This window comes from Cervus elaphus, chromosome 9, assembly GCF_910594005.1.
Source record: "Cervus elaphus chromosome 9, mCerEla1.1, whole genome shotgun sequence".
NCBI classification, from domain to species: domain Eukaryota; kingdom Metazoa; phylum Chordata; class Mammalia; order Artiodactyla; family Cervidae; genus Cervus; species Cervus elaphus.
The window spans coordinates 24,797,997-24,824,484 of record NC_057823.1 but is presented as its reverse complement, the minus strand read 5'-3'; the positions used below and the strand labels follow the sequence as shown (position 1 = coordinate 24,824,484).

Genomic DNA, 26,488 nt, shown 5'->3' with positions numbered 1-26,488 from the left:
CAGTGCCTACAGAGACCTTCCTCCCAGATGTCCCAAATTCTTCACAACCATCAGTGTGGTGGAACCATTTTACTAACAGAGAGACTAAAACACAGAGAAACCCAGGGAGCCAGAACAGTTGAAGGCACAAGGATCCAGCACATACCCTAGTGCAGGTCCCCAAGTGTCTGTGAATGGCAGATGTGAGGGACAGCAGCCTTTTGTCTCAGTCCCCTCAGTGAGGACAAGGGTGAGACACCTGGGGCAGCCCCAGCTCCAGGGCCTTCAGAGGGGATCTCCTCCCCTTGTTCTCCACAGGAAGTGTGTGATGCTGGCCGGCCAGCCACAGAGGCCCGGGCATCCCCACAGAGCAGCCTCATTTCTCTGCTCCCTGGTCCTCTCCCCACTTTTATCACACGGGCAGTCACGCTTCTTATCTCAGAGCCCGGCTTCCTGCTGCTTTTAAAGAGACACATGACCTGCCATTGGCTGACTGCCACCTTGCTGAGAGGTCCTAGCCTCATCTCCCAGGGCCAGAGCAGGTTTGTGCGCTGCTCATCACCAAGGAAAGGCTCTCTCCTCTCCACTCAGTGCCCAGGTCACTCTAAGGACCAACAAACAGCCTAGGGACTGGAATGTAAGTTGTTTTGAAGGACAGATAAATGGATGAATGGATTGATTGATTCATTCAACAAATAAATACTGACTGAGCACTTATTTGCTGCATACTCACTGTCCTGGGCACTGGGGACAAGTGGGAAATAAGAAGATAGACTGTATGTTCTCTCAGTGCCTACATTATAGTGGGGGAGACACTACAGCAGTAGACAAAAGGATTCCCCAGACAATGTCAGAAGAGAGGAGCAATGAAGATTAATAAAAGAGATGATGGTATGGAGTCTTTGGAGTGACTAATGGCAGCCTTTCTGAGGAGACATCTGGCTGAGACCTGACAAGAAGGAGCTAGATTTATACTTTTAAAGGATCACAAAGGCTACTGTGCTGGCCAAAAGCATCGGAAAGGGGATCAGTGAGGAGACTGCCAGAGATGATGACCTGATCTGGACAGCAGGGGTATCAAGGGGGGAAAAGGGGTCAGGAAAGGGGTCACAGGGAATAGGGAGCAGAAAATGAAGCACAGGAGGGAGACAGGGTGTGGTGCTCAACGACCTGGCAGGTAGATACCACTTGCCTCAGCTTTCCCACCCTCTGTTCCTCAACTGACCTGGCCTTTTGGAGGCCTCTGCTGAATGCTCTTGGACAGAGTTAGAGTATTCAGAAGAAGGTGGGGAAAGACCGGGAGTACACATGGGACCTGACCCAGTGGGCTCTTCCTCACTCTCAGGGCATCCTAATTCTGGTCATATGAGAAACTGGGCTTGAAATGTAGTGAGTACTCTTCTTCCTGTTGTTCCCGTACCTCAAACTCCTGGAACTTTGAAGCGTGGATGCCACAGCTGTTGCCCATCAGTTGCCTGCCACTCAGCACTTTGGCCATGATCCAGGCTGACACCCAGAGAGTGATGCCCATTGAAGCTCTAGCAGGTTGGTCATCAGGCACCTAAGCTGATATCCTTCCCACCTGGAGCAGCTTCGGACCTCCTAGCCATGGGAGAGCAGAGAGAAGTGTCAGACATGGGTGAGCAACACACCTATGGGAGGATGGCTGCCAGAGGAAGGTCAGTGGTCAGCAGAGGCCTGTTGCTTGTACTGTTGCTCATACTGTTACTCATTGCCAAGGGAAGGATATTTACTCAGCATCCAAGCCTCAAAGATCTCAAAGCAGGAGGACTGAGGTGTTGAGATGAAAGGGGCAGAAACAAAGACAACTGCAGCATAAACAGCAACATCAGGTTTGAGGCAGAGGTCCCCTGAGGGCATTCAGTGTTGGGGTAAAAATGGTCATTGAAGTCACTCCCATCAGCATACCTCACTTCAGAGGGGGCAGTAGCGGCAGTGACTGGGGGGAGACTGGGCATCTGTGACCTATTCAGTGATATCCCACCTCACCAGTTTGGCATCCACCAGTTTAGTGGGACTCCAAAGATGAGACAGTATGAGAATTGAGTCATCTTCAAGAACTAGACCACCCTGGATGCTAAGAATGAGCCAGGGAAACTGTTAGATATGGGCTTCCAATCTAGAGCACCCAAGGCTTCAAAGGCAGGTGCTTAAACACTCTGTTCTGCACTATTTGATAGCTTTCTTGAGAAACCACACGGGAACTTAGCCTGTCCCTTTTTACTATTTTAATAGTCAAAGAGACCTGTATATTAGGGATTCACTTGGCAAATGCCCACAATGGCAGCTGCCTACAAACCAAATACCTAGACCTTAAAGAGAGTAATATGGGATCACTGTTCTCATATATGCCAGTCCTATCAATGGCCCTCAAAGAGAAATTCCAGACATGAAGATGTTGTTATTCTAAAGCTGTCAAAGATGTTCCCTATGTACCTGGAGCCCTCACACCATCAACCAGTGTAGAGTTGTTCACACCTTTCTGCCTGGAGCAAAGGCTCTCTCCAAGAATGTACAGGTGAGTGAGAGCAAGCACAGCTCTGGGTCTTGGCAGTCACCAAGAGGCTGTCCCTCAGAAAAAACAGTGTCACCAGTGAAAACACCTCATGGGAAAGCCTATCCATCACATGGGCACCACACGAATCTTACTTGAACATTTCACAGACTGCTTAAAAATGACTCTACTGTCTTAATAATGATATACATTTATTGTTAAAAATCCAAACAAGTAAAGCAAAACAGCAACCCATATTCAGAGATGGTTCTTTGGTTAGCATCCTTCACCCTTTCTTTCTCTATTATAGAGTCAAGAGTGTACTTGACTCTATAAGTCTTACTGTACACGTTATAACTTTTTCGTTTTGTTCATTCAGCAACTGAAATGTGCCACATGCCGGCAGCTTTATTCAGGGACAAATGATTCAAAGAGTTAAGAGAAAGTTGTGACCTAATGTTATGTCAGCGAACTATCTTTTGATAACAAAAAGTATAACTCGGGAGAAACTCCTCCCTTCGCCTCTGCTCACTGTTAGGAGGTCTTGCCTCTTGCTCAGCTGACATCTGCAGGGTGACTGACGTGGAAAGCATGGGTGCGCAGACGAGAGGCTGCCTGGGCCCCGAGGTGCCACCAATGCAGAAACTCATCGGCATGTCAGTGTGTCAACAACGCCAAGAAGCCTTTGACAAATTCAAAGACCCTGTTAGCAACAGTGAAAGTTTTTTAAAGGGTGAGAAAACCACTGGGGAGGAGACTGCTTTGCCATCTGATTGGCTCATTATTTCTACAGAAAAGGAATTAGTCAAAATGACCTAGAAGACCCCCAATTGCTCATGCTTCATCAACCTGTCTTAGAGAGCAAAAGAGAAAGTGACCTTTACTGAGAGCTAGCTATGTGTGACAGCTAAGAACTTCCACACATTGTCTTATTTAATCCTCACATATTATCTTATTTAATCTTCATGAAGTAGATATCATGATCCCATTTTACATATTCAAAAGTGAACTCCGGATCTTCCTCTTCAAATCTGCCCTACTGTAGACTTCCTTATCTCAGGCAATGTCAAGCCCTTCTTTCCAGCTGCCCAGGGCAAAATCCCTGGAGTCAACACTGCTCACTCTCATATTCACTTCTATTCCATTAGAAAACACTGATGATTTTTCTTTCAAATTATACAGAGAGTCCAACATTTCTTGCCACCTCTACTGTACCCATGATGGTTCAAGCTGGTTCATCTTCTGCCTAAAATAAACCTCAGGGGACGCCTGGCTAATTTCCCTGCTTCTACCTGTGCTCTGCTTTATAGTCTGTTCTCAACTCAGCAGCCAGAGTGATCCTGTTACAATCTAGGTTAGATTGTGGGACTCTGCTGTGTTTTATCAGAGCAAAAGCCAAGGTTCCCACAATGGCCTACGAGGCCCAACGTCATCTGCCCCTTCATCTTTCCATTACCTCTCTGTCTTTTCCCCTCTGCCCCACCCCCTCACTCATGCTGCTCCCGCCCTGCCAGGCTCCCTTGCTATTCCGGGAACACAGCAGGTTCAGGGTCTTAGCACTGGTTCTTTCCCCTGTCTGGAACAGCCAAACTCCTTCAACCACGTTCAAGTCTTTGCTCAGATGTTATTTTCTCAAAGAGATCTGCCTTGCCCACCCTATTTGAGACTGCAGTCCCTTCTACCAGCACTCCCAGCACCCCAATCCCCCTTATCTTGCTCTATTTTTTTTATCTGTAGCACTTATCACCTTCTAACATATTATCAAGCTTGTTGGTTCTTTTGTATCTCTTGTGCTATGATACACATTTCTGAAGGCAGGAATACTTCTGTTTCCTCTACTGATGACACTCAAGTACCTAAACAAGTACCCAGTACACAGAAGACTCAAGCAATGAATGTTGAATGAATGAATAATGAACCGGGGCAAAATTAAGAGTTAGTAAACTGTCTAAGACCAGTCAACTAATAGGTGGCTGAGTTAGGAGTTGCAGCCAGGTCCCATGGACTCCAGGCTATTTCTACCAAATGTCTCTTAGAAACAAAGAGGCAAAGGATCCAAAAGCAAACTGACTATGGGACTTTTGCCTACAGGATAATCTGGGGGCTCTTTAGGGGTGGGTGCCCAGTTCAGAGCTGGGCCCACCTCCAGCTGTACCTGTAACCTCACTTAGACTCAGTGCACAGTGGCCAGCCTGAGCCGTGGCCCTGAGTCATCCCGAAAGGTATCAGTTGATTAAGGTGGAGCATGAGAAACACCGTGAAAGGATGTCTGTGAAACGTTAGAGTAATGTCTGGGGCTGGCCCACCTATGTTATTCAAAAGAGTCACTTCCTTATGAACTTGGAGTCCTGTTTTTCTGAGGGCAGAGTGGCCACCTCACTTCTATCCAACTGTCCTCTTGATTTGTTGTCTGTAGTTTGTACATGAACCACCATTTGCCTGACAAGCCTCTCTCTAAACCTGCCCTGGATGTGGCAGCTTGTTTGCTGCTTCCACTTCCCATGTGAGGCAAGTCATCCTCTTTCTGAATTCTCTCCCCCAAGAAGACTGTCCACTCTTAAGAAGGCGGTCCAAAGCTAGGAGGCTAGGTTATTTCTCATCTAATTACATCGGTATCAGGAGCATGGGCAAGGTAGGTGGGTGGGTTGTGTCATTTCAAAAGCATAGAAAAGGGCCTTGGGAGGCTCCCAAATGTCTGGGGCACTGGGCCAGTTTTTGGCCCCACCAGAACTGAGGCAGCATCCAGGACTTCAGAAAAAGAAGGGCACTTTCAAACAAGCAAACTAACCAACAAAAAAATTCCTGTTGCCACATTAAGACTATTTCTGATAGAAATAAGACCAGGAAAAGATCAGTTCCTTCAGCTGCACCCCACTCTGCCTGCCTCAAAGGCAGCAACTCCTGCTTGCTTGTATTCCTGTCTACCACATACATGCCCTGACTGAGAGATCATCACAGAGGACAAGCTGGAGCCAGTTGTAATCTCAGGGAGGAGAGGCCTGCCTAGAGGCCACTCTAGTCCTTTCCACTTAGGAAAATGCCACCAGTTGGCAATCGAGATGCATGACTATTCCATGGCTTTGGGGGCAAGGCTCAGGGGCCAGTTCTCGGCCCTCAGCCTAGCAGTGCTCTACCAACTTCAGGGGCAGAAATGCTCCTTAGAGGCACACAGTGGAGCCCAGGAGCTGTGATGAGACAACCCAGGAGTTTAGAAGAAGAGGCTGAGTAGGTAAAATTCCCACAGAAGGGTAGCTGTGCCTAACTCAACCTCCCTGAATGAGGTCCACCCTGGGGATCCAAGTGTAAACACCACACAGTCCCATCTTTCTAACAAGCAAGGAACTCTGAATACTGTCTAGTTTCCTGAAAGTTCTTTATCAAAAACCTCAATTAATGTATTCTTTGTCTTAAGACCTTTCCTTTCCTTAAAATGAAAATGCTCCCAAGAGGTCATAGACTGGGCTTTCACAATTCCACAGAGCACGTAGGTCTTCCTTTCTGTGGATTTTCTGGGAGCTACTCTCTATCTATATACCTTCATTGAGATCATAAGGGGATTTCTTGCCCAAACTAAAAAATGCTCAAGAAGTTGTCTCTGAAGAAGCTCCACAAACAAGGCAGGCACACAGAGAATTCCAACCTCAGTGCTCAGGGGACCCAGGGCTCCTGGCATACTGCTGAGGTCTAACCTGAGGAGGCAGGACTGCTACACTGGAATGCCATCTCTGTCAGCCTGTCACAGAGGAGCAGGAGCCAGGAGCTGGGGGCAGGGATCACCTTGGTGACTAATAACCTAATCGTGGAAAATTACAACTTCCTGAGTTGGGTCTATCAGAGGTGGCCACAAAACTCTTTATGATGTGGCCAAAAATTCTTCCTGCCACCACAGCCCTTGAAAATAGGTCAAAGACACCTTCTATGGAACTCTCAAAGCAGGCCTTACTTAGCTCTCTACCATCAAACTATGTCAATACGTTGCAAACATCAGAGATTTGTGAGAATACTCTCATCATCTTTGGGTCTGAGCCTGGCCCTGGTTCTGAGCTGGTCGTCGGTCTCTCTCCCCTTGGTCCGCCTCAGGGGATTAATTGGATATGGAGGCCAAAGAGAAGGTTTCCTGCTCTTTGCCCCCCAAAAGTCTGTCTACAGCCTCTCTGGGGCAAGAGTGTCTCCTTTTATGTACCAACCAAGACCTACAGGCCTGGTTTCACCTCTCATCTCCCAGGCTACACCTATCCCAAAAGCAGTGCAAGGGGTAGATTAGCCACTGGCAGAGACTTTAATCATCTTTCCTTCGGCTTCTGAGATGTCCCAGGCTTGTGGCAGGGGCTCATGCCTGGCTGATGCCAGAGTCATACATGCAGAGCTCCCTCCCTGAATGTTGGGCATCCCGTTGGCAGTATGGTGCAAGGGTCAGCATATAACCTGGCTCTGATGCCACCCACACTAACTGTGTAATCCTGGGCCATCTCCCTTACCACAGTGAGGCCTATCTTCCCTGAGAATGAGGGCACCATTCTCTGCTACAGGGGCTGCTGTGGAAGCCCTAGGGTACACAACAACAGATGAAAGTGGCTTTGCAGGCCCTTGTGGAGGCGAGCACAGAGCCCCTGTCTCCTATTTCCTGTGTTCAGGCCTTGGCAGAGATAGAAACCATTCAGCTCTGAGGATGCCAAACAGTGGGGAATTTAGCTCTAAGAAGACAGGACTCTCTGAAAGTTCTGTGCCTATTTCTCTGCATTTGTGTCTGTTGCTATTAGCAGGAGTCCCACCCTCCAGGGCTGAAGCAGCGATGAAATCTCTAGGGTCTGAGTTTCCTCTCTTCTAAGAGGCTCAAGAAAGGGCTGACCTGGAGAAAATGTCCCACCTAAATGCCTGCCACCCAAAATTTCACTTCTCTTAGCTGGAAAGCCTTATCTCACCACTGGCCCACACCTCAGCTTGGACGGGGGTGGATGGTCCTGTCCTGACAGGACCCTCAGAGTCTCCAGGCAGCCCTCACCAGGGATAAGAGGCCTAGAGTTGGCCTGGCCTAGAGCCAGCTGAGTCACAAGAGTCTGCCTTGAGTTCAAGGACAAAAACAATGACTCAGGCAGGATGGAATCCAGGGAAAACCAGCCCTGGCTTTCCACCCAAGAGTGTTGACCAGCTGGGCATGAGCTCATGCAGTTAGACAATGACAATGACAGTGGGAAACTGCCAGCCCCTTGTATATGAGAAAGACTTGGGGGCTGAGCCTTGAGCCTGAAACCACCCCGAAACATTCTTTGAAAACCCCATATCATATCAACTCATCTAAAATTAGCTTTCAGCATCTAAATCACTTCCTGTTACGGAAACCACAGGTCTGATGCTTCAGTCATCACCCTGACAGCCTCTAGGGGGTGGGGCAGGTGAAATAGGGGAGCTGCACATAGAAAACTATGATAATCCAAAAGAGATACAGCAGTCAGGAGCCCCTCTCTCCCTAATGCAGAAATGACCACTAAGCAGGACGTATGAGGCTACTGCTGCAGCAACCAGGACCATCATGAGCAGACATGTGCACCCAAGCACACATGTACATACCCCCTTGTGCCTTGTATACACAGGCCAGGGCCTTCACTATTGCTACAGACAGACTACGCACAGCCCAAGCACATCTCCGCCATGCCCCTTCTGAGCATGGGACTCTCCAACAAAGGAAGGTGGGTGTATGGCCCGCTTTAAGCATCTGCAGCCTTGTTTCTTCTTGTCTTGGAGCCTTGGGTACTTTATGCCTAATAGGCTGCAAGCAAGACTGGCCTAGTGCTCAGGGCTTGGCCTTCACTCACTGCTTCAGCTAAGTCTTCATATACTAGGACCACCAGGAAGCATTCTTAATAAGACCGAGGATTATACTAGAAATCTATAGCAATATATTTTAATAGTCAAACATTAGAAAAAATTCCACGGAAGTCAGGAATAAGACAATAATACCCAAAACCCATGCTATCACACGATGCTGAAGTCCTAGTCAGTGCATTAAGATAAGAAAAACAGGTATGAGGATCAAGAAAAAACCCAATAAACTTATTTTAAGATAAATGATGATGATTGTTACCACTGTTTGCTTTATATTAAATGGTTTATGTATCTCATTTAACTCACTTAATCCTAACAATCACCTTATGAAGTAGGTATTAGTATAGAAACCATTTTTACAGATGAGGAAACTAACAAAAATTCTGAGGTACTTGTCTGGTAAACGGCAGAGCCAGAATTTAAACCCAGGAGGCAGTGTGACTTCAGATTCTGTACTCTTAATCACTATTACTATATAACCTCTTGATGCTGTGAGAACTTACACAGAAAACCCAGGAGCTGAACAATGTGGCCAGATATAAGTTCAATAAACAAAAAATTAGCAGCTTTCCCAAATATCACAAAAGTCAGTTCTCTTCCAATTAATCTATAAATTCTATCCAAACTATCCTAATCTATTAAAATCAAAACCCCCAGAGAACATCTCCTCAATCCTGATATATTGATTCTAAAACTCATAATGGAGAATATTGAAGATCATTCTGAAGAACTATGGTGGAAAATTTGCCATGTATAATTTCAAAGTATGTTATAAAGCAAGAGGCATTAAGACCGTGTGGTACTGGTACATAAATAAATAAATAAACCAGTAACTCAAAATGAAGAGTCCAGAAACAGACCCAGATATTTAAGGGATTTATGAGGGCAAGACAAAGTTTAGATTCGGAGATGAGTGATAATACTGACTTGGACTCTCTTTAAGGTCAGTTTTATTTTGGGTTACTCCTAAAGTAGTTACTAATTAGGAACACAAAGGACATTAGTGAGATGAGGATGCAAGTGGGGTGGATGCATCCTCATTGCTTGCTTTCTCATAAATGAATCCCTCAAGTTCATGATCTTGACAACCTACAGAGACTGACATGTCTGCCAGATCAGAAGAGCCCAGAAGAGCACTCACTGCCTTTTGCAATCCCTCTTATGTACCAAAAACAGCTCACACTACTAAATGAAGCAATAATTCTGCTCTTCAATAAGTCATACCACAGAGTCCTAATATGTATATTCTAGGTCTTGAAAATTCTTTTTGCTAGTTTTATGGGCAACCTATCCTTACCTACCTATAGTCTTGGCGTTTTCTGTTCATGCATACTCTTTCAGTAAGCAAGTCTAAATCTACCACAAGTGGTCTTCCATGTAATTGTGAAACATATGGGGCTTCCCAGGTGGCGCGAGTGGTAAAGAATTTACCTGCCAATGCAGGAGCTGCAGGATACATGGATTCAATCCCTGGTCGGGAAGATACCCTGGAGTAGGAAATGGCAACCCACTCCAGCATTCTTGCCTGGAAAATTCTATGGACTGCGGAGCCTTGTGGGCTACAGTCAGTGGGGCTGCAGAGATGGACACAACTAAACATGTGAAACACATTAATCTTTAAATGAACAGGATTGAGATGATTGTGATTCAATGTTAGAAATACTTCTAGTTTTAAGTAAAACTTAACTCAAACTGGCTTAAATAATAAAGAAAAAGTAGTGGCTCAGAGGTACACTGGATTTTGGAACAGGATTGACCCAGCAGATCAATAATGTCATCAAGAACCTGATTTCTCTTCTCTGTCTTCTACTTTATTGGTTCATCATAAGATTAGCTTCCCCTGTGGGAGTAAGGTGATTGTCAGTAGCAACTGAGCCAACACTGAAAAGAAAACTTCTTTGTCAGAAGCTCACAGCAAACATTATATTGTGTATCTTGACCCCTAAAGGGTCATTTACCCACTTGAAACGTTCATACCCTGTAACCAGGGTGGATGGGATGCATTGATTGGCTTAAGCTACTTTAAGGGGTAAAAGCGAAAGAAAGCAATGTTGCTCATTCGTGTCCGACTCTTTGCGACCCCATGGACTGTAGCCTACGAGGTTCCTCCATCCATGGAATTCTCCAGGCAAGAATACAGGAGTGGGTTGCTGTTTCCTTCTCCATTAAGGGGTGAGGGTGAGAGCAATCCCACATATACTACATATCAGGGAAATACGGAATGCTGTTAGCAATGGAGGAGTGAAGACGGGGTACTGTGAAGACAATCAACAAGGCTTCTACAAAATTATCACTTAATTGAAAAGATAAAGCTATTGATAGATTCCTCCTCATACCACTAAAAAAATTAATTCAGAGATATTAAAGTCCTAAAATATAAATAATAAACATAGGAGAAAATATAGAAAAATATGTTTATGACCTTGAGGGAAGAAGAATCCTTTTTAAATAAGATCACACAAAATATCAAGTCATTTTAAAAACTGATCATTTTACTCCATCAAAATCACACATTTTGGTATAGTAAAAGATACTGTAAAATGAAAGACAAGTGAAATAATGGGAGGAAGGATTTATAACATGTATAATAGACAATTAATACCCAGAATATAAAGAGTATAAAAAAGTTAAGTAAAATCTTAACAACTTAACAGAAAAAGAGTATGAACCAACTAAAAAAACTAACAGAAAAAAAAAATGTCCAATAAATATATAAAAGATGTTTAGCATCACTAAGGAACTTGAGAAATAGTCAAATTCTGCATGTGACATTTGATAATACGAAGCCTATGATTTTAACAGATTCTTGGCAGGTACGTGATATTGGTGGCCTTTAGTGGATCTAACTTTTTTCTACGAACAAGTTGACAGGTGTTACTAAATATGTGTGTGTGTACACACACACACACACACACACACATACACCCATGAGTCTGTAATTTCTTATGCTTGCTTGTGAATTTAATGAAGCATATGCAAGAATATTCATTGCATCCCATGTGTCATACTGAAATTTTAGAGACACATAAAATTTTCATCACCCAGAGGTGAATAAATAAACTGAGGTATGTTTATGCTAGATAATACTGTGCGGCAGTTCCAAAATACACTTGCTCTCTTTGAACCAACACAGAAAGATCTCTAACATATCACTGGCTGATAACTGCAGAGTGATGACATATAGTACATCATTTATGAAAAAGAGAGAGGAGGAAAGAAACACAGAAACCACAAAAGAATCCTATCTTTTTTTTTTAAACAGATATAAAGGGTCACTAAGTAAATATATATTAAAAAAAAGATCTGGAAGAATATACAGCTAGCTGAGAACTGTGGTTACTTGTAGGAACTGGGAGAGGGGATTAGGATCAGATGAGGCAGTCAAAGAGCACTTTAGCTTTACAATTTTATAATCATTGGGATTAACTTGCTTGCTCTTTTTACAGGAAGATAATATTCTCCCTTGTAAGATGTTACAAGAAGAGAATGTATTCATGCATCACTTGTGTAATTAAAAGACAAAACTATTCTTTATAAAATCATTAGGAGTTGGGCAAGCAAAGGCTAAAGTCTGGAGTCTTATTCTTCTGCAGGAGCCCTGCGGTCCACGACTAAGTAGACTCCAGATGTCTCTGCTTACCTGCCATGTATCTTCCCAGGCCTCACTGCCACGTTCATGGACCTCCCTGGCCCCTGAAGGGGGGCATGGACCAGCTCTCTCCTGCAGCACAACTGCATGTCCCTAAATAGGGAATGGGACGGGGGAGGCATAAAGTCCTGGATAGCCAGGGGGCCAGAAGATAAAGGTTCCTCTTATGAAAGAAGTTCAAAAACAGAAAGGAGGGAAGGCCATGGAAGGTCCAGCCTTGGCAGGCAAATACTAGCATTCAGATCATGTGTGCCACTCCCCATGTCCGCACCTGCATCCCAGCAGCAACTCATCCCAGAGATTTTTGCCCAGATTTTGAGAGACTGTTTCCCCCAACTCACCTTGAGTCCAGGGCAGTGGCTAAAACAAGGGCAACAGAAGGAACAGAAAAAAATGGTCTAGGACAGCATCAGGGTAAGAAAAAGGCATGAGTAGAAAGTCAAAATAGTGAAGGATCTGGGAAAGGACCAAGGGCAAGGGCAGGGTTATGCATCAGGAGGAGGTTCTACTCACATCCATGGACAGTAGTGGCAGATGAAACCACTACCTACATCTTTCTCCAACATGGAGAAAAATGTCTTTTACCCACAGGGGTAGTAACCCTAATTCCCACTTTGGTTAACCAAGTAAGAGAGGAAAGAGCCTTCCTACCAGGTCAGGGCAAAGAAAGTCATTGTTTCCACTGGAGAGGTACAAATGGAGCTCAAGGCAGATGGCAGAGCCCTCCCAAGGCATGGTCCAAAGCCCTGGGCCAAGATAACTAGAGGAGCTGATGCCACGTGTGCAGGAAATGGAATCCTGGGGGTGGTGCGGTAAAGAAAAAAAACCCTCTGGTTTTAGCAGATCCACTCCTAAGGTTACTCAAAAAGTTCAGACCAAAGCGTCGCCCTCACTCTACAAAGCATCCACCCACTCCCCAGTGACTTCAGAGAAGAATTGTGGGAACTAAAGTGCTCCATCCCAGGAAAAAGGGCTTCCTTTGAGGTTAAGGTGTGAAATGACAAAGAATACAGCATCCAAGAAGGCCTTCCCAAGGCTGAGACTCCTGGTCTCTATCTCCAGAGCCCTAAGTAGAGTCTAAGGAGGTGAGTACTTTATCAGGCTCTTAAAAGGAATGAATATGAAAAGCTTCTATTGCATCCTTTTAAAGTCAAGTGACCTGACATTAAAGAAGAGAGGTTCAAAAAGTGGGCTTATTTTTTCTTTATGACAGGCCCAAAGGGGCACAAAGTGAAAGGACTTTATTGCATAATAACATGAGGTATTAACTATATTGTGGTTAAGAAAAATTATGGAGCAATTTGGAAACTGCTTCTCTTCTTTCTAATAGGTTTAGAATATCTGGTCTGTAAGAATTAACAAGCAACTGTGTGTGTGTGTGTGTGTGTGTGTGTGTCTAATAGTTATCAGATGTCCTTGTAGACAACTAGAATAATAAAGAAGTAGGTACATCTGCTGCACACAGTGGCAATGAAGAACTTGAACCTGCCTTGGAGTACCTACACCTACCCGGACAGTCCTGTTGGTATTTTTCTATATTTTTCAAGACCAGCATTCCAGTAGAACTTTCTGTGATGATGAGAATTATCTATCTGCACTGTCTAGTACAGAAGCCACAGACCATATGGGGCTATCAAACACATGAAATATGGTTAAGTCAATTGTGAATCTGTATATTATTTAATTTTAATTGATTAGCTATATTTAATTAAAAAGCCATATATGGCTAGTAGCTATTGTACTTCACAGCACAGTTCTAGGTTGACTCTGTCCTGTTTGTTTGAGGCAGAGTCTGCCAAGGGGTATAAGATGCACCATGGAGGGTACAGGGAACACTGTGAAACGCATGGGAAACACAGCACTCATGATGGATAAAGCTCAGAGCAAGTGCTGTGAGAGCACAGAACAGTGTGGTACCTCAGATCTTCTCAAGCATCTGCTGCTCACAACAAAATAAAACGAAACAAAAAACAAAACCCTTGGCCAAGTGACATTTTCAGAAAAACTCTAGAAAAGGGGGTATATTAGTGAAATGGAGAGATGTGGAACAGGTATAACAAACTCAGGTTAGTAGAAGAGTGTAATCCTAATGATGATGAAATCTTCATCTCCATTCCTGTTAGTGAGAAGTCCACTTAGGCAAGTGGCCAAGGAAGCACCACGTTGGACACAGTGTTGGGACTGGACTTCCCTATCATCCATAGGCAGTAACTCAGGAGGCAGAGTGATGGGTTGAGAAATGCCTCAACTTTCTAAACATTAGACTGTATGGTCTCCTGGGCCTTTTATGTAAGGTAGCTCTTCAGATCATGAAAACCATCCCCAAGGCATGGAGTAACAATAACTTCTTCTGTTTTTTTATTTCTTTTCCTAAGGCCAATTTTCACAAGCCATATGACAAGACAGTGATATCCATTTTGCATGCTCCCAGGTCAGAGTTCAGGATGCAGAACTTCCCTTTGGAGAACTCAAACATCTCTGGCATAGTACCAGAGTATCTGGCATACTACTCAGAGCCCAGACTCTAGTAGCTACTAGCAAGTAAGGAGTGTGGTACTGACCATGTTATTATTTCAGAAATGGAAGGAAATCAGAAGTCATTCCAGGGAATATCCCAGGAGACTGATGCAGGTTGGAGAAAGAGAAGAAACAGAGAGGAGGCAGATGAGGTGAAAGGAGGAAAAACACAAGAGGAGACATCTTACATCCTATTCACCTCACACCAGTGGAAAACTATGAGTGGAGCTTCCTCAAGCAGTTCTAACCACAGTTCTTTTTTCCTGGCTCAGAGGCCTCTCACACCTTCCAGCAGTCACGAAGTAAAGGATAAAATCCTACGCTTAGTAACCAAGGCTCACAGGGCCAGGTCCTATCCACTCTATACCCATGTCTTGTATGTTCCAGATGAATTGATCCTTTTACTTCTCCCACGCACATCATGTTGATTAGGGCCTCTACATCATCTTTATATCAGCTACTCCCACAAGCGAGTTCACTCTAACCACATCCTTCCTTTTTCCTACCACTTTACAAGCCAGCTAATATTGTCCCCTTCTGGAAGACTTATCCAACTAATCAATTCAAAAGGAGCTCTCCCTCCTTTTTAGCACATCTAGAGTTACTGAGAAATGTTCTTCCTTTGTTTTAAACTCTTCAAATGGGTAGTAATTTCTACCAGACAGAGCCGACTGCAGGAACAGGATTATCATCTCTGAATTTCCCACAGCATCCAGCACAGAGCCAAGTATACATCAATCACTTAGGGTGCTTCAGTTCATTTCAACAAACATTCTGAGTATTAACTCTGGGCCAGGAGCCATTCTAGATGTTTCTGCCAGAGTCAATATAGATAACGGAGAGGAGTAATACATTTATTCCGTCTTCACATACAGCTAAACCAATCCTCAATTCCTCTGATTCTTCAAGGCTAGACAGTTTTCCTTTGACGAAAAAGACCATTCTCCATATCAGACCTGACTATTCCCTTTACAACTTCACTCTCCGTAACGCTCTTGTCCATGTCAGTAGTCTGAAAGCACTAAAGGAGGACAGGCACAATCCACAGCAAAGTCATCTCAATTCCTAGTATTGGGCAAATCAGGTATCAAGCCAGGTCTCCCTCTGTAATGAAAAGCAAACAAATAAAGCAAAATGTGAGACAAACAAAAGATTTAGCAGTTCAAAAAAAGTGACCTGACTTGAATAATTTTTCCAACAGATTCCAAAAGGACAGTATAGCAATAGAAACAATATAATCAGAAAAAAATATGGTAAGAAAAAAATGTGATCATGGAATTGCAGATTTTTTAATCCCAATGGAAGCAGTAAAGAGAAAAACTAGGTACTACAGAAAACAGAATCAGTGTATTAGTAAACAAACTTAAAAAGGAATTCAGAGACATTCAAGGGAAAACATATAAAGAAGAAAATTATGACATTTGGAAGAAAACTCCAGATAAGGTAAGTGAGTACAAAAAGAAATTTTAGAAGGAGAGAACTGATTAGATGAAGACCTAAAGAAATAGCTGAAGTAAATCTCCCTGAGATGTACAGGGTTACAGGTGCCAGGGATACAACAGAAAAGAGCTCACACAAGGTACCCACTCTCACTGAGTTCCACAAATAAATGATTAGAAATATTTCAGATACTAGCAAATGCTTTAAAGAAAAAAAATGAAGCGATATAATAGAGTAACTTGGTGACAGAATGGCTACTTTAGGTTTAGGGAGAATTCCCTGAGGTGACAAATGCACTCAGTTTTGAAGGAAAAGAGGGCAACAGTCATGATAAGAAGCCTTCTATGTAGAGAAACTACTTTGTGCAAAAACCCTTAAGTAAAGGAACAGCACGGTTTAGGAAAAAAATAAAGCCAGTATGGCTAGAGCATAGGAAGCAAGGGGGAGAGTGTGGTGAGATGAGGTTGGAGAGATAGGCTGGGGTACATTACATAACATAAGCATGGGAAGAAGTGTAAGTGTGAGAGAAGTCACAGGAGAGCTTTCTGCTGGAAAATTATTACTCTGGCTGCTGACTGGAGAATGGATTGTTATAAGGTAAAAGTAGAAGGAGACAGATGAGAAACCCATGTCAACAGTCTAGGGAAGGGAGGACAGTAAGTATGTACTTGAGTTTTCAGTGGATATAGAAAACAGATTAAAAATAAAGAGATGGGCAAAAATACAAGAAACAAGAAGAAATTAGAAGTTATCATAGAAAAAAAACTAAATTAAATCAGAGGGTTATCTTGCTTGATATTCCAAAACAAAGACATTTGTAAGTATTTCTGGGCTGAAAACAGCTTACAAAATTATAACTAAAATAACCAGGGATAAAGAAAGGTAATAAAAAAAAGAGTAAAGTTACTACCATAATGGATACCTTAACATATGCTTTTCAATCTTTAACAGATCAAGCAGACAAAGATACAGAGAATTTGTCTATTATTAATAATTAATAAACCTGGCTTAATAGAGATATTAAACACATATCCTATAAATTCTGAATATACATTCTGGTCCAAAAATCATAAGAATGATAGTGACTTTTTAAAAGTCTCTGTCTAAATAACTGCATATCAGTGCTCTCTTTGGTAGCACACATACTAAAATTTTAATGATATAGAGAAGACTAGCATGGCCCCTGCATAAGGATGACTTGCAAATTTGTGAAGCGTTCTGTATTTTTGGGGGTGACCTAGAGGTGTGGGATGGGGGTGGGTGGGAGGTTCAAGAGAGAGGGGATATATGTATACATACAACTGATTTGGGCTTCCCTGGTGGCTCAGATGGCAAAGAATCCGCCTGCAATGCAGGAGACCTGGGTTCGATCTCTGGGTTGGGAAGATCCCCTGGAGAAGGGAATGGCAACCCACTCCAGTATTCTTGCCTGGAGAATTCCATGGAGAGAGGAGCCCGGTGGACTACAGTGCATGGGGTAGCAAAGAGTCAGACACAACTGAGCAACTAAACATAAAAACATAGCTGATTCACTTCATTGTACAGCAGGAAATAACACAACACTGTTAAAGCAATTACACACCAATGAAAAATAGGTATGTTAAAAAAATAACTGTAAGTCAAAGGGGGAATTAAAATTGCTAGTAAATGAAAGGCAACATCAATTATCATGCTATATATTAAATATATATGAAATGGATTAGATAAAAAAAAAAGTCCCCAAAACACAAAGAATTCTAGGATGTGGAAAACTGGGAAGAGTATTGCTCATGCCCTAACAACAACAGCAACAGCCGGATAAACCATAAAATGGTAACTTTTACTGGACCCATCAGAGAACTGAGGTCACAGAGCAATCAAAGAGCTAAAACCTAAGGAAACTCAGATGCCAACACTTAAGAGGTGGAACATGAGCACATGTTTACCTGTGGCAGAACACAAAAGAATGAAACACCGGCGCCACAGAAGGTAAGAAGAATTCACACAAAACTTTCCAATGAATTGCTAAAGGCAAAGTATGGGCTACATGAGGGTACAGGACTCCTGGGAGTCACAGATACAAGGGAAATTCACATCTCTCGTGCTCACAGGAAAGACTATTTCTGTCCCCAGGGCTTTCTCAATGATCCTGACCCTCCTCTCCATGACATTCAAAACTTTTCCTTGTATCTTTGGTGGGTCTTGGGACGGAGATAGTATAATGAACCTCTCACAATGGCAGAACACTTCTAAAGATTTGGGGCCAGATAATTTCCTGACCTCCCATACGGCAACAGAGTTTGCAAACTGTCTCTAATTGAGGCTGGACCAGGAAAACACGGAGAAGGCAATGGCAACCCACTGCAGTACTCTTGCCTGGAAAATACCATGGATGGGGGAACCTGGTAGACTGCAGACCATGGGGCAGCGAAGAGTCGGACACGACTGAGTGACTTCACTTTCATGCATTGGAGAAGGAAATGGCAACCCACTCCAGTGTTCTTGCCTGGAGAATCCCAGAGATGGCAGAGCCTGGTGGGCCGCTGTCTACGGGGTCGCACAGAGTCGGACACGACTGAAGCGACAGCAGCAACAGCTGCAGCAGGATAACACAGGATCCCCACTGGTTTCCACCACTCGGCTAGCCAAGCCTAGTACCAGACAACAGAGGATTACTGCTGGGGAGGGGCAAGAGTGCATCAAGAAAATCCTGAGGTACAAGTACACTGGGAAGTCTCAAAGCTGCAGGTGACGCAGGAATATCTAAAAAACAAAACAAAACAAAACTTCTGGAAACTTAGCCTCTTCCTAAGCAAAATGTTTTGAAGCTGAAGGTACACTGAAGGCAAAATATAGCAACCAAAAATGATCTCAAAATCAGATCAAATACTAAGTAAATTGACTCAGATCTCCACACTAATGACTTAGGAAAAAAAGAAATGTGCATACTTCCAGGAAAAGAAAATCATGTTTACATCATAGTATTACATACTACCCCAATTCCCAAGAAAGGCAGTACTTTAGTACATTCAGTACATTAGAATATTCAAACCACCAGACAAGAGCACTCATCTCCCATGCTAGCATAAGGTTTTGCTCAAAATCATCCAATCTAGGCTTCAGCATTACACAAACAGAGAACTTTCAGATGTTCAAGCTGGGTTTAGAAAAGGCAGAGGAACCAGAGATCAAATTGCCAACATTCGCTGGATCATAGAGAAAGCAAGGGAATTCCAGAAAAACACCTACTTCTGCTTCATTGACTACACTAAATTCTTTGATTGTGTGGATCATAACAAACTGCGGAAAACTCTTGGAGAGATGGATATACCAGGCCATCTTACTCGTCTCCTGAAAAACCTGTATGTGGGTCAAAAAGCAACAGTTAGCGATGAACATTGGGGTGCACGTGTCTCTTTCAGATTTGGTTTCCTCGGTGTGTATGCCCAGGAGTGGGATTGCTGGGTCATATGACAGTTCTATTTCCAGTTTTTTAAGGAATCTCCACACTGTTCTCCATAGTGGCGGTACTAGTTTGCATTCCCACCAACAGTGTAAGAGGGTTCCCTTTTCTCCACACCCTGAAGCAACCTAGATGCCCATCAGCAGACGAATGAATGAGAAAGCTGTGGTACATATACACTATGGAATATTACTCAGCCATTAAAAAGAATACATTTGAATCAGTTCTAATGAGATGGATGAAACTGGAGCCCATTATACAGAGTGAAGTAAGCCAGAAAGATAAAGACCAGTACAGTATACTAAGGCATATATATGGAATTTTAAAAGATGGTAACGATAACCCTATATGCAAAACAGTAAAAGAGACACAGATGTACAGAACATACTTTGGGACTCTGTGGGAGAAGGCGAGGGTGGGATGTTCTGAGAGAATAGCATTGGAAAAAGTATGCTATCAAGGGTGAAGCAGATCACCAGCCCAGGTTGGATGCATGAGACAGGTGCTCAGGGCTGGTGCACTGGGAAGACCCAGAGGGATCAGATGGGGAGGGAGGTGGGAGGGGGGATCGGGATGGGGAATACATGCAAATCCATGGCTGATTCATGTCAATGTATGGCAAAAACCACTACAATATTGTAAAGTAATTAGCCTCCAACTAATAAAAATAAATGAAAAAAAAAAACTTTAACACCATAGGGGGGAAAAAAGAAGTAAAAATAAATAAATAAAATAAAATAATCTTAGTGGGAAAAAAAAAAAAAGCAATAGTTAGAACCCTTATGGAAAAACTCACTGGTTCAGGATTGAGAAAGGAGTACAACAAGGTTGTTTATTGTCACCTGTTTATTTAACCTATACTCAGAGCACATCATGTGAAATGTCAGGCTGTATGAGTTGCAACTAGAATCAAGATTGCTGGGAGAAATATCAACAACCTCAGATATGCAGATGATATCACTCTAACGGCAGAAATTGAAGAGGAACTAAAGAGCCTTTTGATGAGGGTAAAGGAGGAGAGTGAAAAAGTCGGCTTAAAACTCAATATTAAAAAAAAACTAAAATCAGGTCATTTGGTCCCATCATTTTATGCCTAATAGAAGGGGAAAGAGTGGAGGCAGAGGACAGATTTCCTCTTCCAGCTCTAAAATCACTGTGTATGGTGACTGCAGTCATGAAATTAGAAGACGATTTCTTCTTGGCTGGAAAGCTATGACAAAACTAGACAATGTGTTAAAAAGCAAAGATATCACTTTGCTGACAAAGGTCGGTTTAGTCAAGGCTATGGTCTTTCCAGTAGTCATGTATGTGTGAGAGCTGGACAATAAAGAAGGCAGAGTGCCAAAGAATTGATGCTTTTGAACTGTGGTGCTGGAGAAGACTCTTGAGAGTCCCTTGGAAGGCAAGGAGATCAAACCAATCAATCCTAAAGGAAATCAACCCTGAATACTCTTTGAAGGACTGATGCTGAAGCTAAAGGTCCAATACTTTGGACACCTGATGCAAAGAACTGACTCACTGGAAAAGACCCTGATTCTGGGAAAGACTGAAGGCAGAAGGAGAAAAAGGCAACAGAGGATGAGATGGTTGGATGGCATCACTGATTCAATGGACATAACTGCAGGAGATGATGAGGGACAGACAGGGAAGCCTGGGGTGCTGCAGTCCATGGGGATGCAAAGAGTTGGACATGACTTGGTGACTCAACAACAAATTACACACTATATTACATAAAGTTCAGTTCAATTCAGTCGCTCAGTCATGTCTGACTCTTTGCAACCCCATGAATCACAGCACGCCAGGTCTCCCCATCAATCACCAACTCCCGGAGTTTACACAAACTAATGTCCATCAAGTCAGTGATGCCATCCAGCCATCTCATCCTCTGTCGTCCCCTTCTCCTCCTGCCCCCAATCCCTCCCAGCATCAGGATCTTTTCCAATAAGTCAGCTCTTCTCATCAGGTGACCAAAGTATTGGAGTTTCAGCTTCAGCATCAGTCCTTCCAATGAACACACAGGACTGATCTCCTTTAGGATGGACTGGTTGGATGTTCTCACAGTCCAAGGGACTCTCAAGAGTCTTCTCCAACACCATAGTTCAAAAGCATCATTTTTTCAGCGCTCAGCTTTCTTCACAGTCCAACTCTCACATCCATACATGACCACCGGAAAAACCATAGCCTTGACTAGACGGACCTTTGTTGACAAAGTAGTGTCTCTGCTTTTTAATATGCTGTATAGGTTGGTTATGACTTTACTTCCAAGGAGTAAGTATCTTTTAATTTCATGGCTGCAATCACCATCTGCAGTGATTTTGGAGCCCCAAAAAATAAAGTCTGACACTGTTTCCACTGTTTCCCCATCTATTTCCCATGAAGTGATGGGACCAGATGCCATCATCTTAGTTTTCTAAATGTTGAGCTTTAAGCCAACTTACAAGTATGCAATAAAAATTATGAGACACACACACACACACAAAAAAAAAAAACAAAAAAAAAACAAGAAAATAAAGCACTGTTAACAGACAAAGCAATTATCTGAAACAGGATCACGAAAAACCAGATATTAGAATGAACTGACAGGGAATTTAAATGTAAGGTAAATCAGTTAAAGTCTTGAGTAAAAAAAAAAAATGGATGGCATATATGAACAGATAGGGAATTCCAGAAGAAATATAAAAATCATAAGAAAGAATTAAATGGAAATTCTAGAAATAAAAAAATACAATAAGAGAGTTGAAGAATGCCTTTGACAGATACATTATGGACTCAATACAGCCAAGAAAGAATCAAGGAACCTGGAGACAGAGTAATGGAAATTACTCAAATGTAAACATAAAGAGAAAAAGGACGTAAAAAAACAGAACAGAGTATTCAAGAGCTGTGAAAAAATATCAAGTGGTCTAATATATATGTAATTAGAATCTCAGAAGGATGAAATATAATTAAAGGGAAAAAGAGAAACATTTAAAGATAAGTTAGGCAAGAGCTTTCAGAAAACAATGAAAAGTATAAACTAGAGAAACAATAAACTCAGAAATCACAAACAGGATAAATACTACCCCCAAAAAAATCACATTTAGACACATCATTCAAACTGCTAAAAAACAGACAAAAAAAGAAAAATCTTGAAGGCAGTGAGACAAAAAAAATTACACACATAGAAACAAAGATTAAAAATTATAGCAGACATATTCATAAACTAATTAATCCAGAAAACAACAAAGTGAGGTCTTCAATGTTGAAAGAAGAAAAAGCTGTCAACCAGGATTCAACACCCGATGAAACAACCTTTTAAACTGAAGGAGAAAAAAAAAAAAAAAACTTCTGGAAAACAGACTTTTATTTTTTTAGAGCAGTTTTAGGTTCACAGCAAAACTGACCAGACAGTATAGAGTTCCTAGACATTCTCTGCCCTTACACATGCACAACCTCTCTCACTACTAACACCTTGTATCACAGTGGTGCAATTTTTTTTTTACATTGCAATTTTTTACACGTGCAAAAATTGATGAACCTAAACTGATACATCATTATCACCTGAAGTCCACAATTTACATTATGGTTGACTCTTGGTGTTGTGGGCTTCCCTGGTGCCTCAGTGGTAAACAATTTGCCTGTGAATGCAGGGGACATGGGTTCTATCCCTGGGTCAGGAAGATCCTCTGGAAAAAGAAATGGCAACCCACTCCAGTATTCTTGCCTTGGAAATCCCATGGACAGAGGAGCCTGGTAGGCTATAGTACATGTGGTCACAAAGAGTCGGAAAAGACTAAACAACAACTTGGTGTTGTACATTCCATGGGTTTGGACAAATATAATATAATGACATGCATTTGCCATTACAGTATCATATTAAATGGATCATTACCCTAGAAACCCTCTGTGCTCTGCCTATTCATCCCTCCTTCCCCCAGTCCCTAGCAACTACTGATCTTCTGCCTTCATAAGTTTTGATTTTCCCTGAATTTTATGTAGTTGCAGTCAGACATCATATATCAAATTGGCTTCTTTCAATTAGCAATAAACATTTAAGATGCCATCATGTCTTTTCATGACTTGATAGCTCTTTTCTTTCTGGTCCTAAGTAAATAGTCCATTCTTTGGATGCACCACAATTTATCAATTCATCTACTAAAGAACATCTTGTTTCCTTCCAAATTTTGGCAATTATGAATTAAGTTGTTATAAATGTTTATGTGAATGTTTTTGTGTGAATGTAAGGTTTAACTTATTTGGGTAAATATCAAGGAGTTGTGATTGCTGGGTGATAAGTAAGACCTTTTATTTTTTAAGAAACTCCCAAACTGTCTCCCATCGTGGCTGTAAAGTCATTACTGATGTAGTTAAGATTAATAACTACTATATTTGTTACTGCTTTCTATTTATTTGTTGTCCTTGTTCTTTTTTCCTGATTTTTTCCCCTCTTTTCCACCTTCTGCAGTTTTACTTGAGCATTGTATATAATTCCATTTTCTCTTCTCTTTCAGAATATCAATTAAATTATTTTTACAGCTTTATTGAGGTACAATTGATTGTTGTTATTGTTCAGTTGCTAAACCGTGTCTGACTTTTTGTGACCCCATGAATTGCAGCATACCAGGCTTCCCTGTCCTTCACTGTCTCCCTGAGTTTGCTCAAACTCATGCCCATTGAGTAATGGTTGATGCCATCCAACCATCTCATCCTCTGTTGTCCCCTTCTCCTCCTGCCCTCAATCTTTCCCAGCACAGGGTCTTTTCCAATGAATCAGCTCTTCCCATTAGGTAGCCAAAGTACTGGAGCTTTTGCATCAGTCCTTCCAGTGAATATCCAGGGTTGATTTCCTTAAGGACTGACTGGTTTGATCTTGCTGTCCAAGGGACTCTCAAGAGTCTTCTCCAACACCATAGTTTGAAGGCATCACTTCTTCGGTGCCATGCCTTCTTTATGATCCAACTCTCACATCCATACATGACTACTAGAAAAGCCAGATCTTTGACTTTGCCAACCTTTGTGAGCAAAGTGATGTCTCTGCTTTTTGATACACTGTCTAGGTTTGTCATAACTTTTCTTTCCTTTGGTTGAGCATTTGGATTTTCTCTTTTTTTTATTTTTTAATTGGAGGAAAATTGCCTTACAATGTTGTGTTAGTTTCTGCCATACAACAACATGAATCAGTCATAATTATACATGTATCCCCTCCCTCAGGAGCCTCCCTCCCTTCCCTCCAACTCACCCCTCTAGGTCATCTCAGAGTGCTAGACTGGGCTCCCTGTTTTATATAGTGACTTTCTACTAGCTCTCTATTTTACGCATGGTAGTGTATGTAGTTGATGATACTTTCTCAATTCATACCACCCTCTCCTTCCCATGCTGTGTCCACAAGTCCGTTCTCTACATCTGTGTCTCCATTCCTTGCAAATAGATACATAAATATAATTTTTCTGGATTCCATATATATGGAATATACATGGTATTTGTTTTTCTCTGACTTACTCGACTCTGTATAACAGGCTCTAGGTTCATCCACCTCACTACCACGGACTCAAACTCATTTCTTTTTATGGCTGAGTAATACTCCATTGTATATATTATTTATCCATTCATCTGTCAGTGGACATGTAGGTTGCTTCCATGTTCCAGCTATTGTAAATAGTGCTGCAATGAACACTGGGGTACAAGTGTCTTTTAGAATTGTGGTTTTCTCGGGGTATGGGGCCCAGTGATGGGACTGCTGGGTCACATGGCAGATTTATTCCTAGGTTTTTAAGGAACCTCCATACTGTTCTCCATATTATCAGTTTACATTCCCTCCAACAGTGCAGGAAGGTCTCTTTTTCTACACATTCTCTCCAGCATTTATTGTTTGTAGAGTTTTTGATGATGGCCATTCTGACTAGTATGAAGTGATACCTCATTGTGGTTTTGATCTGCATTTCTGTAATAATGAGTGATGTTGAGCATCTTCTCATGTGCTTATTGGCCATCTGCATGTGTTCTTTGGAGAAATGCCTATTTAGGTCTTCTGTCCAATTTTTGATTGGCTTGTTTATTTTTCTGATTTTGAGCTATATGAGCTGCTTATATATTTTAGAGATTAATCCTCTGTCAGTTTCATTTGTAATTATATTTACAATTAACCCAAGTCCACTTTCAAATAATACTTTACACTATTATTTTTTCCTCTGCCTTCTTTCAAGATTTTTTATCTTTGATTTTCTATAGTTTGAATACGATAAGTATTCAAAACCTAAGTGTAGGTTTTTCAGTATTTACCATGCTCATCATTCTCTGAGTTTCCTGGATCTATGGTTTGGTATCTGAAACTAACTTGAGGAAGTTTTTAGTCATTAGTGCTTCATATATTTCTTTTGTTCCTTTCTCTCTTCCTTCTTTTGGAACTCTGATAATGTGTTATTTAGACATTTTGTAGTTGTCCCACAGTTCCTGGATATAATACTATTTTTAAAGGCCTTTTTCCTCTTTGCTTCTCATTTTTGTAAGTTTCTATTAACACACCTGCAAGCTCACTGTTTCTTTCCTTGTCTGTGTCCAGTATCCTGATAAGCCTATCTAAGGCATTCTTGATTTTTCTTACAGTGTTTTTTAACTTCTAGCATTTTCTTTTGATTCTTTTCTTAGAGTCTCCACCTCTCTGCTTTTACTACCCATCTGGTTTATGTGTTTTCCATTTCTTCCTCTAGAACCCTTTACATATTAATCACAGTTGTTTAAAATTTACAGTCTGATAAATCTAACATCTCTACCATATCTGGGCCTGGCTCTGATGTTTGCTCTGTCTCCTTAAACTTTTTTCCTCCCCTTCCTAGTATACTTTATAGTCTTCTGTTGGAAGGACAATTATTGGGTAAAAGGAACCATGGTGAGAAGGCCTTTAGGAATACCATGGAGAGAGTGGAAGCATGTTATAATTCCATGATTAGGTCTCAGTCTTTTGGTTATCCTATGCCTGTGGACTGTCAGCTTCACCAGTGTTTCTTAGTTCCCCCACCCGCTTAGGTGGGAGAGGATGGATAGAGGGGACTGCAGTTGGTATTTCCTCTCCCCTACATGGAAGGTTAGAAAGAGCTAGAGTTGGGTATTTCCCTCACCTCAGGTTAGTTAGATTCTGGTAAAACCC

At 42.1% G+C, this 26,488-nt stretch overlaps 1 protein-coding gene and 1 non-coding gene across 2 annotated transcripts in view; one reads left to right on the top strand and one right to left on the bottom strand.

Annotated features, from left to right (window-relative positions):
* Window positions 1-15,475: 15,475 nt before the first annotated feature.
* LOC122699782 (prolyl 4-hydroxylase subunit alpha-2-like) overlaps window positions 15,476-26,488 on the bottom strand; it is a 117,204-nt gene continuing 106,191 nt past the window's right edge. The window contains exon 8 of the mRNA XM_043912163.1: window positions 15,476-15,587. Coding sequence (XP_043768098.1) covers window positions 15,564-15,587 — 24 coding nt within the window. The 3' untranslated portion in view covers window positions 15,476-15,563. The remainder of the gene's footprint in view (window positions 15,588-26,488) is intronic.
* On the top strand, window positions 17,045-17,151 carry LOC122701109. The gene has a single exon (XR_006342957.1). It is a non-coding gene; the product is annotated as a U6 spliceosomal RNA (small nuclear RNA).